We start from the raw sequence: 20,667 nt of genomic DNA, 5'->3' as shown, positions 1-20,667 counted from the left end.
TTTCTATAGTACTGAAACCAACCCTATCCAAGACATACATTCTAGCATGGGAGGGGTACGCTAGTAGAATAGTACAAAATTAAAATTATAAGTTGAAGCAAAACAAGCAGAAGTCGTGCTTAATTACGAAAAAATAACTTGTCGTTTTGACGTACTGTATGCACTTCGAATGTGTCATCCAGCTTGATGCTGAAGCGCCTACCACCAACTAGGTGAGGCCTGTCGCACATGTCGTGCTCGTCTTTGCAGTATTCGCACATACCGAATTTCTTTTCATCGTCAGACGATATTTCCTATGTTCATAGTTGAAACATTAATTGAAAATCTTATCATCCAAACATTTCATTTGGTTAAGAAGCATAACTATATAAATACCCTAATTCAACTAATTCTCTAAGCGCTTACTAAAAATAAACTAATTCTATTAATTTTCTTACTAAAAATAAACTAGTTCTATAGTACAAATTTAATTTTATCATCAAATCTCATCAACCTAAATTTTCTTACTAAAAATAAACTTGTTCTATTAATTCAACTAGTTCAACTAAGCACTTAATATAAATAAAAATAATTTATTTTCTTACTAATTCAACTAAGCACTTACTAATTCGATTAAGTACTTACTAATTCAAATCTCATATAGAATTCCAATAGTTCTATTAATTTGTAGAAAACTGCTGATAATAAAATCAAGATGACCGGCCAGCACAAACTTTACGAGGTTGTTGATTCCTACGAGTTATGATGTATTATTAACATTTGATGTCCTAGAAAATATTGTGATGGAGTCAAAAAAATTGTTATCTTGGCCTTAGTGTTCAGTGCAAGTTGTTAGATTTGTCGATAGAGTTTACCATGGGCATTCATTTTGAACAATTTCATCAAATTGATAACAACCTGAAGTTTATATATATTCATGCTAATATCTAACATTAATATATATAATTCATCTATAACTAAAAGTATAAAAAAACTAACTCATCTAACATTAATATCTAGCTAATTCATCTAACATTTGACATTAATATCTAGCTAATTCATCTAATCATCTAACATTTTCTCTGTGTGTGTGAGTGTGTACTGAGTGTGTGTGTGAGGGCAGCCATGGTGCGGCAGGGGACAGTCTTACAGCGGGGCGGCGGCTGGCGATGTGAGGCGATGGAGTCGACACGGGGACGGCCGCGCGCGGCGACGGGGACGGACGCGGCGATGGGGACGGCGACCGCGACCGCGCGCGGCGGGGGCGGTGACAGGCCGGGGAGGCGACGGGGACGGGCGTGGCGACGGGGACGGGGACGAGCGACGGCGCAACAAGGTTGAAATGCAGAGGAAGAGGAGAAGAAACTAAAATTTTCGTAAGCATTGCTTATATAGGATGGACCTTTAGTATCGGTTGGAGCCATCAACCGGTACTAAAGGTCAAATTTGGCCAGGCCAAGCGGCGGGAAGCGACCCCCTTTAGTACCGGCTCATGGCTGCAACCGGTACTAAAGATCACCCTTTAATACCGGTTGGGGCCACGAACCGGTACTAAAGGGGGTGCGCTGCCAGGCGTCGGGCAGGAAGTTTAGTCCCACCTCGCCTAGCAAAGAGCAGCCACACCTGTTTAAAAGCCCTGGCGCAGGCGCAGTATCGAACTCCTCTTTATAGCAGGCTTCTGGGCCTAACTCTGTTGCGCTGCCCTGTAGGCTTACTGGTCCTTGTGGGCCTGCATCCTGGCCCAACTGCCATTGGGTTTCTAGTCGTATGCAAGCCGTAGTGGCCCAGTAGGCGGGCTTTTTTTATTTAGTTTTTTTCTATTTTTTCTTTTTTGCTTTATTTATTTCTGAGTTGTTTTTTACTTTATTTAGAATTTCTTTGTGAATACTTTTGCTTTAGGTACAAAAAATTAAAAACTTTCTGTTAGTGCCAGTAGTTCTCAAAAAAGTTATTTAGTTTTCTTCTATTTTTTTCTTTTCTTCTTTACTTATTTCTGAGTTGTTTTTGTTGTATTTAGAATTTCTTTGTGAATATTTTTGCTTTAGATACAAAAAATTATAAACTTTCTGTTAGTGCCACTAGTTCTCAAAATGAAGGCAAAAAGGGTTGAAAGTCGATAATGTGGCTTTGAATGATGCATAATGAACACACAATAAGTCTGGGGTTGTATTAAGTTTAAAGAAAATGAAATGCCTTTGTAACAGATGAATTTTCGTCCGAAACCCTGATACTTCGAAAGAGATTGTTCATTTTGTACACGAAGTGCATCCATTTTTTTTGTAACTGTAAGTGCATCTAGTGCCACCCCTACTTGGTTTTGGAGTATTGACGACAAAGTTGGTTGAGGGACTAATGCGTTTGTGAGAATTAAAGGATAACGCAGGTAGTGTCCCTCATTGATTCGGTTTACCTACCGGAGATGACCCCTAAAAATGTATGAAGACATTGAAGACAATGGTGGTATGTGAAGATATTCACATTGAAGACTATGACATGAGAAGACATTGAGCGAAGACTATGGAGCGCGAAGACTGTGTTGTTTCGTTGTTTCCTTTTCTTCTTTGTTGAGTCATAGGAACCACCGCACTGTTAAGTGGGGTCCAAGTGAACAAAGTCAGAGTGACTGAAGTGATGCTCAACCCAAATCCTATGTCTTCGAGCGAAGACAATGAGAGCAAATCTTATCCAGAGCTGGATGAGTCAGCTTTGCTTATAGCCCAAGTAAAGTTGTCGTGCGTGTTTGAAATCTGACCGTTGGAACACATGTCTGTTCCTTAGTGACCCAGGGTCATTTTGGACATATCAGGTCGGGTTGCCTTGTGGCTATAAATAGCCCACCCCTACACCATAAATTGGTGGCTGCTCAGAGTTAGTTTACGGCTTTTCTCGTTTTGAGAGCAACCCACCTCGAAGACTTTGAGAGAGAAATCCTTGCAGGACAAAGCCCAAACACCCAGAGCCAAAGAGTGTTAGGCATCACTGAAGTCTTTCTGTCCGTGTGACCTGGAGACTTATTACACTTGAGGTCTGTGTATCCTCCAGCCGGTTAAGCGTCGCGTTCTGAGCATCCAAGAGTCATTGTGGATCGCCGGTGAACGAAGTCTGTGAAGGTTCGGAAGTCTACCTTGAAGACTTACCAGAGTGATTGGGCGAGGACTGTGTGTCCTTAGCTCAAGGGGAATAAGGTGAAGACGCGGTCTTCTGAGTTGAATCTCAGCCTCCCTAACCAGACGTACAGTTGTCACAGCAACTGGAACTGGTCCAACAAATCCTGTGTCTTCAACAAGTGACTCATTCTATCCCTTCCCTCCTTTAGTTTGAGTTTGTCTTCGTGAAGTCATTGCTTATTTGTCTTATCTATTTGACTTCATTGCTTGACTACTATCGTTGATTGGCTTCATACTATCTTCCATCCTGATCCTTACTACCTTGCTGCTATTAGTCTTTGTACGTTCACATTATTGCATACTTGACTATGGCTTGCTTGTTGTAGTTTATCTTCCGCTGCATATCAATTAGGTCATTTCTATTGTTTGTCTTCGAAACTTCCTGGTTTTGAAGACTTTGATAAAAATCGCCTATTCACCCCCCCTCTAGTCGATAACTAGCACTTTCAATTGGTATCAGAGCAAGGTACTCCCTTGTTCTGTGTGATTCGGTTTAACCACCTGCAGTTTAGCTATGTCGACTGTAGGGATAATCAAAGTCTCCGCTGCTTGTCCTGTGTTCGATGGAACTGAATATCCCTACTGGAAGAATAAGATGCTCATGCATCTTGAAGCCATTAATGTCGACCTCTGGTATGTCGTCAAGAATGGCGTTCCCAAAACTGGTGAAGGTGTCACTCCTACTGATGTCAAGAAGTTCATTCAACTGGACTCCACTGCAAAGAACATCATCTGTGGTCATCTGACCAAAGGACAGTATGGCCGTGTGGGTGCTCTGGAAACGTCAAAGCTAGTCTGGGACTGGCTATCCAAGGTCAACGAAGGCCTCTCTACACAGAGAGACCAGAGGATCAGTGTTCTTCGCAATCTCTTCAACCGCTTCAAGAGAAACGACAATGAAAATGTCCATCTCACGTTTGACCGCCTCACCGACATCACAAATGAGCTTCAGGATCTTGGCGCCACTGAGATTACCAAGCATGAAATGATCAAGACACTACTGAGATCACTTGACAGCTCCTTTGACACCCTTGCCCTCATGATACAAGAACGTCCTGACTTCAAGACACTCGATCCATCTGATATACTTGAGAGGCTCAACACACATGAGTTCCAGCTTTCTGAGAAAAGAGATATCTATGGTCCTAATTATGGCCGAACTCGCGCTTTGAAGGCAAAAGTGGTTTCCTCATCTGATGAAGAATCTGACCGCGGTTCTGATGATCCTGAAGACATTGGAAAGGAACTTGCCATGCTTGTGAAGAAGTTTCAGAGGTTCACCAAGAAGAAGGGCTTCAGAAAGTCTTCACGATCTAGCTCAAGAAATAATGAAGCTTCCACTCATGACAACAAGAAGAGAACATGTCACAAGTGCAAGAAACCTGGACACTATATCTCTGAGTGTCCTCAGTGGGACAATGAGAAGAAGAAGAAGAAGAGCAAGGAATATGATTCTGATGACAAGAAGAAGAAGAAATCTTCAAAGTCTTCTTCTAAGTCCTCATCAAGGTCTTCATCACATAAGAAGATCTCATCTGGCAAGGCTCGTGCTTTTGTTGGCAAGGAAATGGATTCAGAGGAGGAGTCTGCTTCTGAGGAGGTGGAGGTGGAATCTGAAAAAGAGTCCGACCCTGGCGTTGCAAGTCTGGCTCTAGCCACAGCCTATGTTGCCAAGTCCATGTTCAACACTGAAGACAATGACTTCCACACCAATGCTGAAGCTGATGACATGGACGATCCTGCTCCCACCTACTGCTTCATGGCACGTGGTGCCAAGGTAAAATCGCGTGATGCTTACTTTCAAACATCAAGTGAAGATGACTCTGATTGTGAATCCAAGCCCAGCTACAAAACACTTGCTAAAATTGCTACTGAACAACAAAGGGCTATGGAACATACTAAAAAACTGTTAGACAAAAGAGATGACCTGTTGGACGCAGAAATGACACGTTCACAGTCCTTAGTAGAAGACATAAAAAATCTTCATGCTAAGTACCAAGAACTTGAAAGTCTTCATGAGACGCTCTCAACCACATATGAAAGGCTCTCCTATGATTATCTTCAAAGGAAGAAAGAGCTTGAGAAATTGAAAGCGACTCATGAAGATCTTCAAAAAGAGAATGAGTCATTTTGCGCTCAACAGATCAGTTCCGCTCAGGATGGATTTGAACCACCATGCTTAAAATGCATTAAGCGTGATAACGCTACTTCTGTTGCTGAATGTTCCAATGCCACTGCTGTTGCATTGTCTTCAACTACTGATGTGGAAACTAACCCCTCTACGAAGGATACCACTGCTATTGCTGATGAAAATGCTAGGTTGAAGACATTGCTTGAAACAGGGATGTATAAAAGTCTGAAAGGACATCAGACACTTTGTGATGTCCTCAAAAAGCAGATTCTGAACCGAAACCCTAGGAAAGAGGGTGTTGGGTTCGAGAGGAAAATGAATGCTGATGATTCCTACTGGAAGCCTGAGCAGTATCCGAAAACCACATGGGTTGCTGGAAAGGAACCTTCAGTGGATCCATCCACTTTATCTGGCTTTACCTGTGCTAATCCTATTATCATTGATGAATCCTTTGATGCAAACTATAAACTGTTCAAAAATCAGAGTGGTGAAGTGTTTGCCAGGTATATTGGTACTAACTGCAGGAATGGACCACCTATGAAGAAGATCTGGGTTCCCAAAAGCTGTCTTGAGAATCTTCCAGTGAATGTCATCATGACACCACCAGGGAAGAAGACAAACCCCAGACCAAAGGCATCTTATGGTCCAACGGCTTCATACGAATACAGGACTCACTTGAGTCACCCTAACGCCAATGTTTTGCAGGGAAATCGTGCTCAAACTTATGAATATGAACGTGTGTCCTCAAACCGCCATGTTCGTAGGACTAAGAACTTTTCTGCTTATTCATATGAGTATCATTCATCTCCTGCAAGGCTATTTGCTAGGGCTTCAAAGCCGAAATTCTCAGATGCTGCACTTAGACTCATTGCTTCTAAGCCACCCCTGAAGATGTGGGTGGTGAAGAAGAATTAACTCTCTTTTGCAGAATATGGTCTCCAGCCAGCAATCAAAGGCGTCTGATACTATTGCTGGGGACCTAAAACACATTAAGGGACGCTCGATAAAATGACTTACTATGTATTCCACATATGAATCGTTTACCTGTCACACTGTGTGTTCTAACCTTGATCTAACCTGTGATAATCCTAGTGTGTATCAAATGCTTATGCTTCACAACATACCTTGTGAAGCCTATCCTCCTAACTGCAATGTAGGGTATGACACCTCGTGCTTCAGAATGGATTATCGACAGCGGATGCACTAATCATATGACTAGTGATCGAAGTCTTCTCATGGACTCAACCTTACGTCCATCCGACAAGAGTCAAATAACATTTGTTGACACTGTTAAAAGCAAGGTATTGGGTCTAGGTAGAGTTGCAATCTCGAAGGATCAACACATGGATAAAGTGATGCTTGTTGAATCCTTTGGGTTCAACTTAATGTCTGTCTCAATGCTTTGTGACTTAAACATGATTGTGCTATTTGGAAAATATCGTTGCCTTGTACTAATGGAATTTGACAAATCTCTAGTCTTTGAAGGGTATAGGAAAGATGATCTATACATGGTAGATTTCTCAGCAGGTCCACAGCGTGCCGTATGTCTTCTTGCAAAAGCTTCAGAATGCTGGCTTTGGCATCGGAGGCTGGGGCATGCTGGCATGAGGAACTTACACACACTCGTCAAGAAGAAGCATGTCATAGGCATCGAAGGTGTCAAGTTCAAGAAAGATCATTTTTGTGGTGCCTGTGAAGTTGGAAAGATGACTAGGGCGAAGCACCCCTCGAAGACAATCATGACGACATCTCAACCCTTCGAGCTGCTACACATGGACTTATTTGGCCCTACTCACTACTCTACCCTCACAACAACAGCTTGTCTCTATGGCTTCGTCATTGTTGATGACTACTCAAGATATACATGGGTGCACATAATTCTCTACAAGACTGAAGTGCAAGATGTCTTCAGACGATTTGCCAATCGAGCCATGAACAATTATGGCGTCAAGATCAAGCATATCAGAAGTGATAACGACACTGAATTCAAGAATACTGGGCTTGATCTTTATCTGGATACAATGGGAATCACTCATGAGTTTTCTGCTCCATACACACCTCAGCAAAATGGTATTGTAGAGTGCAAGAACAGAACCCTCATTGAGATGGCTCGAACAATGCTCGATGAGTACAAGACACCAAGAAAGTTCTGTCCCGAAGCTATTGATACAGCATGTCACATCATCAACCGTGTCTACATCCACAAGCTTCTGAGCAAAACATCCTATGAGATCCTCACTGGCAAGAAGCCAAATGTCAGTTACTTCAGAGTCTTTGGTGCTAGGTGCTGGATCAAGGATCCCCATCACAAGTCAAAATTTGCACCTAAAGCTCACGAAGGCTTCATGCTCGGTTATGGAAAGGACTTGCACTCTTACAGAGTCTTCAACCTCTTTCACTACAAAATCGTTGAAACTGTGGACGTGCGATTTGATGAAACCAATGGTTCACAACGAGAGCTCCTGCCAAGCACACTAGATGAAGCTCCTCCCAGCAAATCTATCAAGCTGATGGGAACTGATGAAATCATGCCTTCTGAAGCACAGCCTGAAGAGGAACTTATCATTTCTGCACCTAACCAATCAGAAGATAATGCACAGACTGAAGACAATCCTCCCAATGATGACAATGATCAACATGAGCAAGGTCCTCGTCCAGTTCATCCTCGTGTTGCAAATGAAGTACATATTGAGAAGATAATTGATAGCATCAATGCACCTGGTCCAGTTACTCGCTCAAGAGCAACACTGTTAGCAAATTTCTGTGGGCATTTTTCATTTGTGTCAATATCAGAACCCAAGAAAGTTGCTGAAGCCTTTATGGAACCTGAATGGATTCAAGCCATGCAAGAAGAACTTCAACAGTTCAAGCTGAATAATGTTTGGGAACTTGTCAAGCGCCCTGACCCTCACAAGCATAACATTATTGGTACTAAATGGATATATCGAAACAAGCAAGATGAGCATGGTCAAGTCGTCAGAAACAAAGCACGTCTTGTGGCTCGAGGATACACTCAAGTTGAAGGAATTGACTTCGATGAAACATTTGCTCCTGTAGAAAGGCTTGAAGCTATTCGCATACTGCTAGCCTATGCTAATCACCACAACTTCTTGCTATATCAAATGGATGTGAAGAGTGCATTCCTCAACGGCAAGATTGAAGAAGAAGTGTACGTTGCTCAACCACCTGGCTTTGAAGATCCAAAACATCCTGATATGGTGTACAAACTAAACAAAGCACTGTATGGCCTCAAACAAGCTCCTCACGCTTGGTATGATACAATCAAAGAGTTCCTGAAGAGCAAAGGCTTCAAACCTGGATCCCTCGATCCCACACTCTTCAGAAGACATATGATGGTGAACTGTTTGTGTGCCAAATATATGTGGATGACATTATCTTCGGCTGCACCAACCAGAAGTATAGTGATGAGTTTGGATACATGATGCAAGAGCAATATTAGATGTCCATGATGGGTGAGCTGAAGTTCTTCCTTGGTCTTCAAATTCGTCAGCAAAGGAATGGCGTCTTCATATCTCAAGAAAAATATCTCAAAGACTGTCTGAAGAAGTTTGGAATGCAAGATTGCAAAGGGTACACGACGCCAATGCCAGCCAAACACCATCTTGGTCCCGACGACAATGGTAAAGAGTTCGATCAAAAGGTATACCGCTCCATGATTGGTTCTTTACTTCACCTATGTGCATCTAGGCCAGATATTATGCTTAGTGTTTGCATGTGTGCTCGATTCCAAGCGGCACCAAAGGAATCGCATCACTTAGCTGTGAAGCGAATTCTTAGATATTTGGCTTACACCCCAACACTCGGATTATGGTATCCAAAGGGCTCAAGATTTGATCTGGTTGGATTCTCGGATGCTGATTATGCTGGTGACAAGGTCGATCGCAAGTCTACATCAGGCACATGTCACTTTTTGGGACAATCACTTGTGTGTTGGTCTTCAAAGAAGCAAAACTGTGTATCACTCTCAACTGCTGAATCTGAATACATTGCTGCTAGATCTTGCTGCGCTCAGCTTCTGTGGATGAAGCAAACTCTCAAGGACTATGGCATCAATCTAAAGCAAGTCCCTCTCTTCTGCGACAACGGAAGCGCCATCAAGATTGCCAACAATCCAGTCCAGCACTTGAAGACAAAGCACATTGAAATTCGTCATCATTTTCTCAGAGATCATGTCATGAAGAAAGATATTGACATCATTCACGTCAACATTGAAGAGCAACTGGCAGATATCTTCACAAAGCCCTTGGATGAGAAAAGGTTTTGCAGGTTACGGTGTGAGCTAAATATCTTGGAATCCTCAAATGTCCTGTGATCAGGCACACATTCTAACACTTATGCATGTTGATGACTTAGATGTGCAACACACGAAGTAAAGTATATCTTCAATCAATGAAGACTTACATTCTGAGTGTGAATACATTAACATGGAATTTGATTTCGGAGCGCCATGATAATTGTGCGTCGTGTCTGGGTCTAATACTTCCTATACGGTGGGTAACGCCACCACCAAATTTCTTGGTTTGAAGTGTTTCACTCATGGCATTATTGTTGAATATATTCGCATTTGATTTGTGTTCAACTTTCAACTTATCTTCATGACTTACTTCACTATCTTGAGTTGATTGCTTTCACACACACACACACACACACACACACACACACACACACACACATATATATATATACTAGTATTTTGTCCTCTACAGCATTCACTTATTGCTATATCTTCATTTGTGAATTTTTTGAACTAAATGAATGTGATCGGACCCTAATCTCTCTATGCTTTCTATCTCAAACTCTATCCGTCCAAATCATATGCATTCTATTGAAACTGTCAAATGTTTTCTCTGCATCCTTGTCAGCAGAAGACACAGAGACAAACATCAAGTCCTTTTAAATGATTCATCTTTATTGTTGAAATCCGGAGAAGCCGGAACAATCATCCGACAAACTTGGCGGGCGTGGGAACGTGGGACAACTCTGAGTATGTTTCATGCTTGCCACGTGTCCCACGGATGTGAACAGACAGGGGCACCTGCGTAATTGCGCTATGCCACACACCTACTTATAAATACGTGTCCCCTGCGGTCAAGAAAACCTTCTTCCACCTCTCCACCTCGTCAAAACCCTAGCTCCACCGCTAGCTCTCGACGACGCCGGCGACGAAGCGCTTAGCTGCCGCGACTTCTCCGACGCCGTCCTCACGCCGGCCGCGGGCATCGTCCTCTCCGCCGCCGCCGTAGGTGTCCTCCGTCGCCAAGTTAGGGCACGGTGGATTGAACTGCTCGGTATCCTATTCATCCCATCTAGCAGTTCTTCATGTGGTAAATATAACTCTATTTTTACCATCTTTTTGATCCGCAATGATTCATCTTATTTACCAAAATTGGTTTCTGTCTACACAATGTTAGATCTATTATGTCTGCATCTCATACTACCTAGTATATTCACTTAAGCTTCATATATAGTTAGATTCCTCACTTGTACTTATTCACGGATTCGTACAAATCTAGAACCAACTCTGAACATATAAGTGAATGTCTTCGCAACATGAAGTCAATGTCTTTAAACTGATTTATCTTCAAAATCTTCTGAGAATGCATATAACCTCTTCCTCTTCCCTCACATCTCTAATGCTGTCACAGGTACATGTCCGTGGGAGAACCCCTTGGTTCTCATAGTCTGCATTCGTTTGCAGAATTCTTACAGCAACACATTAACTCTCCTGAAGCTAGTTCCTGTTTGACCAGCAAGCGAAAGCCCTTGAAGCCTTTGAACATAGTGAAGCCATTCAGTTTGAAGTTCATGGCTGCAGAGAAATCAGTAAGGAAGGGTGGCAGACAGCGTCGAGGGGGAACATCAAAAGATTTGCCTGATGACCTTGCAGAAATCTACAAGACAGATCCTGAAGAGTTTACAATCCGCGCAAGACCCGAATCCAATGGATTCGACGCTATTGGGCTGAACAATGGTTCAAGTACAAGTTCGTGACCCAGGAGTAAGCTGAGAAAAATGCGATCAAGAGTCCTTGGGGTGATATTCTCTATCGAGGCCTTCCCCCCAAGAACAAAGCTGAAGCTATTGCACAAGAATTCTATCCTTGTATGGTCCGTGGACCACACCCTGAAAATGCTGATCCATCCTCATTGCTCTTGTGTCGTGACGATAATCTCTTCAAGCACAACTTCTAGTATGCAAAGGCATCGGCAAAACAAAACAAGAAGTCATGGGGATTAGACTTCAATCCTGGTCCCTCGGCTCCCCATAATGACGGCACACGTGAAGCTGAAGAAAATGAGATCGGACCCTTCACGAACCTTGATGGCATCATCTCATACATCTTGGTACAAGGTGGCAAAGTGGATCATTCTAATAATGATGCTGATACTGATGAAGCCCCTGCTCCTCCTACAAGGCCGCAGAAGCCCAATAAAACTAAGGCTTCAACATCAGCTGCACCTTCAAAAGCTTCTCGTGTGAAGCAAATGGCCACTCCACCTCCTGAAGACAGTGTGCAGTCTGAAGATCTTTCTCGCATCTCCAAGAAGACGGAGAAGAAAAAGAAAATCATCAAGAGTACTGATCAGACATTGACTCCTGCTTCCATTTTGCGTGAAGAGCACATTGATCTGTCCAGCGATGACGATCTTGCAGATGATGCTCTTGAGCAACTGATCAAGAGCAAGGAAGAAGCAGTGATCTTCAATAATTTGCCTCTCTTTGACGTGGCAATCATCCATAACTTCATTGATGAGTGGTTTGACACACCAAATCTCAGCTTTGATGACTTGCAACTTCCCATTGGCCTCAGCGTCTCCTTCAATGGCGCTATTGCTTCTGATCTAGCTATTGCTCAGCGCATCGTCGAACTGAAGCACAAGATTGACTATTAAAAGGCTCAGTTCAAGAAGCATGTGGCCACGCTCAACATGCAAGATGTCAAGAATTTCAAGATCATGCTACACGAGCTCAAAGAAGCCTTTCACAAGAAGTGTGAAGAAGCTCGAGGCTCTAGAGAGCGCATGGAGAATCTAGCTGACAAGTGTGTGCTTGCCTACAATGAGGCTGAGAAGCGCAAGGCTCTTGGTCCTCCTGGCATCGACCCCAGGATGGCTGCAAAGAAGAAGAAGCTATCCACTGTCCAACCTGCACCTTCAAGGCAAGATGAACCACACATAGTCTTCCCAAGCAGCATGACTGGCTCGAAGCCAAAGGCCCTGTCAACTGCTTCAGAACAGAAGAAGACGAGGGCTGCAGAGGCTGAAGCCAGGAAACGGAAACCCTCAGAAGCCTCTGATGCTGCTCCCTCCAAGAAGAAGCGCAAGACCAAGAAGAATCGGGCTGCTCCCATAGAGCCCCTTGTTGTTGAACCTATCTCAGTGGTTCGCCCTGCATCTGCAAATCAAGAACTATGAATGATTGTTCATGAGCCTGCTTCCACAGAGACTCATGAAGCTGAAGACATTCCAGCAGCTGATCCCATCGCTGCTGAAGACATTGGTCACCATGACAATGTTGAAGATGATGAAGTTCTTCCTTAGATTGAACACAACGTGGTATCATCGCCTGTTCTCACGAACAGCGAAATCATCAGCATTGGTCGTCCTCTAACGCCAATTGCTCATGATGCATCATGGGCTGATCGCCCGCAACAACAAGACTCCCCCAGTACTCCCCAACAACAACAAGTCACATCATCTGTGCAAGTTGAAGAGGATGATGGCCTGCCTACTCCATCTCCAAAGGCGTCACCTATATTACAAAGGCTTCGCAAAGGACCAAGGCCTCAAGTCCCTCTTCCGAGCGTTCCAGAAGGAGAAGTGCACCACCAACCTGTTGCACGTCAAGTGTTTTCATAAGCCACTCCAACTGTGAATGTCTCTGTGTCTAAAGCCCAAGCTGCTGAAGAAAATCCGGCTGCATCAGCCGATGACGAACATCATGAAGATCGTGTCTCTACACACCCCATTTCTGAAGAAGTTGTTCCTGAAGTGAATGTGCTCGTACCAGACCCTCCAGCTCAACAAGTGGAGGTTGAAACCGTTGAGGCTGCCACCACCAACACAAATGAAGCCAATGACTTAGTCATGGCTGAAGCTAATATGGAGCCTGCACCAAGCAACATGCCAGAAGTCAATGCTGCAACTGCTCCTGAAGCTTCTGTTGTGCAGCCTGAAGCCACTGTTGCTGCCACTGCTCCTGTTCCGCCACCAAGGCCCTATACAATTGAGCAAGCATACAACCATGGCGAGCTAATCACAGTAAGATGGCCCGTTCTGGTCCCTCCGCCTACTGTCTCTGGTCCTCAGTTTGATTATCACATTGAGCATAGGCCTCAGGTCCAGAAACCAAAGCCAAGACTGCCAAGGTTTCCAGGTACTGCCACATCTGTCGGGTCCTTCAATGCAAATGGCTCCAAAAACCACAACACCTTCTTTGACAGCTCAAAGAACCCCTACTCAAGGCCAAGAATATCATCTGATCGTTTCTGGAGTCATCAGCAGCGAAGCTATTACTCCTGCGTTCTATATGATCAAGGGCGCATTTTCCCTCATATGCGCCTCGACACTGAAGCCATTGCTGGACTGCCATGCTTAGAAGAAGCACTTGACTGCTTTCGTGATGCAGGTCTGCTCAGCTTTGTGACAGACAAAGAACATTGGAATGAAGAACTTTTGCTTCAATTCTATGCTACCCTCCACATTCGCGGCTACAACAGGGATACAAAAACATGGATTCTCGAGTGGATGACCGGAAATGTTCATCATGAAGCCAAAGCTCTTGACATAATTGAGCTCACAGGCCTATCCACTCCCGGGGAGCTATACGAACCTGGTTATCAAAACCACCGCAATGCACTAGAGAGCATCTTCCATAAGCCTGAACCCAACATGAGTCAGATGTTGAGCGTGATGAAGCCATTGCCACATGACGCTGAATACCCAAAGGAGTTCTTTGTTGATGACCTTGACTATCTGTCGCTCACCATATATCACATCATCAGGCGGACTCTATGGCCTATCAAAGGACATTCATCAGCTGCAAAACTTGAAGGAGCCATGAAGACATTGGTCTTTTACATCCTCAATGGCATCAGCTTCAATGCACAAGATTTCTTCATCAGGCAACTGGCTGCATCTGGATCTGACCTTTTTGGCCTGAAATTCTATGCTCCATGGGTCATGCGCCTCATCAAGCAACACTGTGTTGTCAACTATCAGCCCTCTGCTCGCAATCATGTGATCTTTCTACCAGAGGTTGATATATCAGTTGAAGCCATATACCCTGAGCCTGCGAAGAAGCCTCTTTGTCTTCATAATGCTGAACATCAAAGCTTCACTCAGCCTATGGAAGGAGTCCAAGCTGTCACGCGTTTCTATCCGATGGCTGGAAATACTTCTCTGCCTCATCGTGCGCCAACTGAAGCTACTGAGAGCACAATTGCTCAAAGGCCAAAGAAGCGCTCTCGGGTCCTCAATGACCGAGAACTTCTTGTGGCTCTGCATCAGAAACAAGATAAGCATCATTTTTTGCTCAAGCGTCAGATGCAAAGTCTCTTGGTGGATGTAAATCGTATTCGCAATCTTGCCACCAAGAATGCATTTGTCACTCATGAAATCTGTCGGCGATCATGGAAGAGTTTGACCCTGCTCAGTGCTGAAGCAGATCTTCAAGACGATGGCTTCACTGAACGATTCAAGTTTGACTCCACTCCTCCATGGAAAGCTGTCCTAACGATGAACTCCATCCCTTGAAGACTCTGATTATTCTTCCTCTGCGGCAACCGTGAATGCAAATGTGATCGATGATGAAGACGATGCTACTTCACCACCCCCTACTTCTGCACACATCGACACTGCACCAAGTTCGTCTGCACCGCCAAACGACAACGACAACCCTGCTGCTTCAACTACTCCTCATGAGGATGAGTAGATGCTCTATGTCTTCAAACCTTTTTGGTCATTACTGACAAAAGGGGGAGAAGCGTATGAGTTTGATAGTCTTCAAACGGGTTCATATGGGTGGTTGCTTTATATTTTGCCTAGTGGTTACAACTCTTGCTTTTGATACATTTCGTTCGTTGAGTTGTAACACTTAAACTCGATGGTCGTCTGCTACTTATTTGCTCTTTCATGTGCAATGATAACTTCCGCACTTAGATCATTCCGCACTTAGATCATTCTGCAGACGTCCATTTTCCATTATGCATGTCATTCTTTAAGTTATATCATTTCATGCATGATGAATTATCTTCATAAGTTTAAGAGGATCTCCTCAAGTACAACCTGCCATGTGCATTTGCATTTCAAAAGCAAATTACTTATATGCACATCTTCAGGGGGAGCCCTTGCCTCTTATGGAGACAATACCCTATCCTTTACAATTTCACATACTTTATTCCCGTTGAAAACTTCAACAAGTTTGTCATCAATCACCAAAAAGGGGAAGATTGTAAGTGCATCTAGTGCCACCCCTAGTTGGTTTTGGAGTATTGATGACAAAGTTGGTTGAGGGACTAATGCGTTTGTGAGAATTGCAGGATAACGCAGGTAGTGTCCCTCATTGATTCGGTTTACCTACCGGAGATGACCCCTAAAAATGTATGAAGACATTGAAGACAATGGTGGTATGTGAAGATATTCACATTGAAGACTATGACATGAGAAGACACTGAGCGAAGACTATGGAGCGCGAAGACTGTGTTGTTTCGTTGTTTCCTTTTCTTCTTTGTTGAGTCATAGGAACCACCGCACTGTTAAGTGGGGTCCAAGTGAACAAAGTCAGAGTGACTGAAGTGATGCTCAACCCAAATCCTATGTCTTCGAGCGAAGACAATGAGAGCAAATCTTATCCAGAGCTGGATGAGTCAGCTTTGCTTGTAGCCCAAATAAAGTTGTCGTGCGTGTTTGAAATCTGACCGTTGGAACACGTGTCAGTTGCTTAGTGACCCATGGTCATTTCGGGCATATCAGGTCCAGCTGCCTTGTGGCTATAAATAGCCCACCCCCTACACCATAAATTGGTGGCTGCTCAGAGTTAGTTTACGGCTTTTGTCGTTTTGAGAGCAACCCACCTCGAAGCCTTTGAGAGAGAAATCCTTGCGAGGACAAAGCCCAAACACCCAGAGCCAAAGAGTGTTAGGCATCACTGAAGTCTTTCTGTCTGTGTGACCTGAAGACTTATTACACTTGAGGACTGTGTATCCTCCAGCCGGTTAGGCGTCGCGTTCTGAGCATCCAAGAGTCATTGTGGATCGCCGGTGAACGAAGTCTGTGAAGGTTCAGAAGTCTACCTTGAAGACTTACCAGAGTGATTGGGCGAGGACTGTGTGTCCTTAGCTCAAGGGGAATAAGGTGAAGACGCGGTCTTCTGAGTTGAATCTCAGCCTCCCTAACCAGATGTACAGTTGTCACAACAACTGGAACTGGTCCAACAAATCCTGTGTCTTCAACAAGTGACTGGTTCTATCCCTTCCCTCCTTTACTTTGAGTTTGTCTTCGTGAAGTCATTGCTTATTTGTCTTATCTGTTTGACTTCATTGCTTGACTACTATCATTGATTGGCTTCATACTATCTTTCATCCTGATCCTTACTATCTTGCTGCTATTAGTCTTTGTACGTTCACATTATTGCATACTTGACTATGTCTTGCTTGTTGTAGGTTATCTTCCGCTGCATATCAATTAGGTCATTTCTATTGTTTGTCTTCGAAACTTCCAGGTTTTGAAGACTTTGATAAAAATCGCCTATTCACCCCCCTCTAGTCGATAACTAGCACTTTCAGTAACTGTCTCTACTTTTTTGCACATGCTATGTGGGTGGAATGATAATACCATGCCAACTTTCAACCTTTTCAGAGTTCATTTGTAGTGCTTTCCAATTTCAGAGTCATTTAGCTCAAAACAAATCATTAAATGCATGAAAATAGGCAAATAAAAGCAGAAAAGGGTTGAAAGTCGATGACGTGGCTTTGGATGGTGCATAATGAACACACAACAAGTCAGGATTTTAGAGGTGGCAATCCTATATATCTACGTCGGAGTATAAATTAATCTTCAGCCATCACAATCTAACAAATGGAGGTTTCATATGTTTCTTTAACAGTACCGTAAGGATGGTCATCGCACATGCAAATTTGATTTTTAAAAAATAATCCCCATAGAGAAGTAGAAACAAAGAAGAGAACGGACGAGCATGATAGTACCCAACATATTATCTGTAAATTCAGACTGAACTTTACTTTTTACCTCCAATTTGTACATTCGCGGAACCAGTTAACCCATTTCATGAGCATTCGCCTAGATTACCCTATTTTAAAACTTTGTACCATGTTTCTCTCATGGGTGTCGATTGTAAAATGTGTGCGGCGATGATCGCGGCTAGAGGATACCACAACGATGGCGAGGAGTGGAACACATGGAGAAGAGAAGGCTAGACATGATTGTCGATCGTGTGGTGAGATCTTTACACATTGTTGTAAAAGTATCTACCTAACATGCAGTTCATATCTAATAATAGGCAAAATGCTAAAATGGAGTAAAATTGGGTACAAAGTTTTTTAGATGGGATATGTCGATACAACATCCGCTAAATCAGTAGTGTCACAAATGCACAATTAACTTGTAAAAAGTGTAATTCCCTCGAAAACTTATTACTCAGGCCATGCTATCGCACGCATGGTCTACCGATTATTGATCAAATTAAAGGGAAGTATAATAAAAATAACAATTTAGCATTATCACAACGAAACAGAAGCAATTCATTAGATATCACACATAGTGCTGCCTGTGGTCAAGCCGTGGGGTAGAAGGGCGAGGTGGCGAGGCCACATGTGCCCGTGGACGAGGGCACGTCCTTTGCGAGGTAGACATATCCTTGTTCACCCCAGTCGTTGCTCCACGAGTTCTTGGCAATCCAGTACTTGTTTCCCTCGCCGGGACCCTCGCAGTAGCCGACGATGGTGACGGCGTGGTTCACATTGGCGGAGCAGGGGCCACGGTAGATGCCGCCGGAGTAGAACTGGAACCCAAAACCGCTGGCGTCAATGTAGACCGTCACGGGCTGCATGGCCACGGCAATCGCCAGCTGACCTTCGTTGTTGGGTGGCACGGCCTTGAAGCCCTTGAGGGACGCCTGGTGGTCGAAGAGGAGCTTGTCCATGTCGCACTTTCCCTGGAATCCGGCGTATGGGTACCTCTCCTCCGACGTGATGCCACCACGGGCGGCCACGAGGGCCATAGCCGAGTCTGAGTGGCCGCCGCCGCAGCCGCCGCCCCGTGTGTCGCAATCCACGAGTACCTGCTCGGACAGCGACACCAGCTCCCCTGTCCTAATCTTGTTCATGCCTTCGATCGCCGCCACCGCCGCGAATGCCCAGCATGATCCTGCCATATTACAATTTTATCCATCCGCACGACGACACGAGTAATTCATTGAGCAACCATGACCATGCATGAGTATATAACTAAATCTGCTAGTAGAAAGTATAGCTTGACCGTTTACCACAAGTGCCTTGATTCTTGACGCCGGTGACAGCACCGCTGAAGCGCCAGTCAACGCAGCAGGGCTTGAAGGAGTGGTAGGGGAGGTAGGTGGGTGACGTGGCATTGAAGCTGGTGGTGTTGAGCCCGGTGAACTGCTGGATGACCTCCCTGGGGCTGAGGTCGCCGAACCTGTTCATACGGACCCCGCCCGAGCCACGGACCTGAAACCCAGTTGGTCGGAACCCGCGACCGACGACGGTGCCAGGATTCTGTTGGTCGAATTGGCCGATGGCGTTGGTGTTGTTCTTGAAGACTTGGAACCGCATCTCCTCCTCCTCATGGCACGAGTAGTGCTTTGAGTACTTGATCACCCACTTGGAGAACCTCTCCCTCACCTCGGACTCCGGCAGCTCAAACGGCGGGGGCGGCGGCGGTGGGTATTTTGCCGCAGCAAGCCATGCCTGCAGGAAAGTGGTGAGGCACAAGAGTAGGACAAGGTAAGGCGTGGAGGAAGCCATCTTGATTAGCTCAGGTTGTATCCTTGTCTGGAATACATGCACCGGACCTCATGCTTATATAGGCGGGCGCCTAGCTAGTTCCATCGCAGCAGCACGTCGTGGGTGGCTGATGTACTGTCGCAGGTTTTTTTTTTCAAACGAGATTTTTGGAAATTCGCGAAACAATGAAATACCGTCTGAAAAAATCAAATTGTTTTGAATTTAAATAAGTGAACAAGGTCAAAGAGAAAATGTATGCACACGTGTTAATAACTTGCTTAGTGGCCTGGTTCAAAGGAGGCGCATGCTAATGACAGGGAGTCGCGGGTGCATGTCCGATCCCGACAAAGACTTAAATAATAGAACTAACTGAAGACGAACTTCAGCAAATGAAAATTCACCGTAATGTCGAGCGGTCAGAATAATTTATTGGGTTTTTCTTTTTTACGCAACATGGCACATTAGAGCAAAGTATAGACCAACTGTTCTGCAAGTGGTCTATTATTATTTCTTAAATGGTGGTGTGTCCTTTTCTCATTGCACAACTTGAACTAAATGTGAGTTTATGTTACTATAATGTACTCCCTCCGTTCCAAAATAGATGACCAGTTAGTATAAAATTGGGTCATCTATTTTGGAACAGAGAGTACTTGTTTGCTCGTACCTAACATCGATCAGCTGTTCCATCGCAGCAGCTTATATAGGCGGGCGCCTAGCTAGTTCCATCGCAGCAGCTCGTCGTGGGTGGCTGCTGTACTATCGCAGGGTTTTTTTTTTTTCAAATGAGATTTTCGGAAACCGGCCGGTTTTTGGAAATTCACGAAACAATGAAATACCGTCTGAAAAAATCAAATTGTTTTGAATTTAAATTAGTGAACGAGGTCAAAGAGAAAATGTATGCACACGTGTGTAGAACTTGCTTAGTGGCCTGGTTCAAAGGAAGCGCATGCTAATGACACGGAGTCGCGGGTTTCATCCCTGTTTCACGAGATTTACATTTTTTTATTTCTATGTGGTGGTTTTTTTTTCTCGCAACATGGCACATTAGAACAAAGTATACACCAACTATTCTGCTAAATAGTGTTGTGTCCTTTTGGCATTGCACAACTTGCACTAAATGTGAGTTTACGCTACTATAATATACCTGTTTGTTCATACCTAACATCGATCAAGCTGCTGTGCTAGTCATTTGTGCTCCCGTTATGAAACCCTGCGTTTCAGAAAATAATTTGAGTGTGAGACACTAAGTCATATTTGAACTTCTGTCCATCGGAGAAGATACATGCATGGCGGCCTGTAAGCGAGCATGTGGTACCAGGGGCGGAGCCAGGTTTTGAACATAGGGGGGGCAAAGAAGACAACGAACATATACTTTTTTCTATAATGGC

At 44.2% G+C, this 20,667-nt stretch overlaps 1 protein-coding gene across 1 annotated transcript; it reads right to left on the bottom strand.

Annotated features, from left to right (window-relative positions):
* Positions 1–17,914: 17,914 nt before the first annotated feature.
* Positions 17,915–19,334, bottom strand: LOC119292314 (ervatamin-B-like). The gene is made up of 2 exons (XM_037571158.1): positions 18,802–19,334; positions 17,915–18,683 (listed from the first exon to the last, which is right to left on the bottom strand). Exons 1-2 carry the CDS (start codon positions 19,298–19,300, stop codon positions 18,091–18,093), a joined length of 1,092 nt encoding a protein of 363 aa, XP_037427055.1. The 5' UTR covers positions 19,301–19,334; the 3' UTR covers positions 17,915–18,090.
* Positions 19,335–20,667: the final 1,333 nt, after the last annotated feature.

The sequence above is a fragment of the Triticum dicoccoides genome, chromosome 4B, assembly GCF_002162155.2.
Source record: "Triticum dicoccoides isolate Atlit2015 ecotype Zavitan chromosome 4B, WEW_v2.0, whole genome shotgun sequence".
Classification (NCBI taxonomy): domain Eukaryota; kingdom Viridiplantae; phylum Streptophyta; class Magnoliopsida; order Poales; family Poaceae; genus Triticum; species Triticum dicoccoides.
This window is presented reverse-complemented; position numbering and strand designations above follow the sequence as displayed.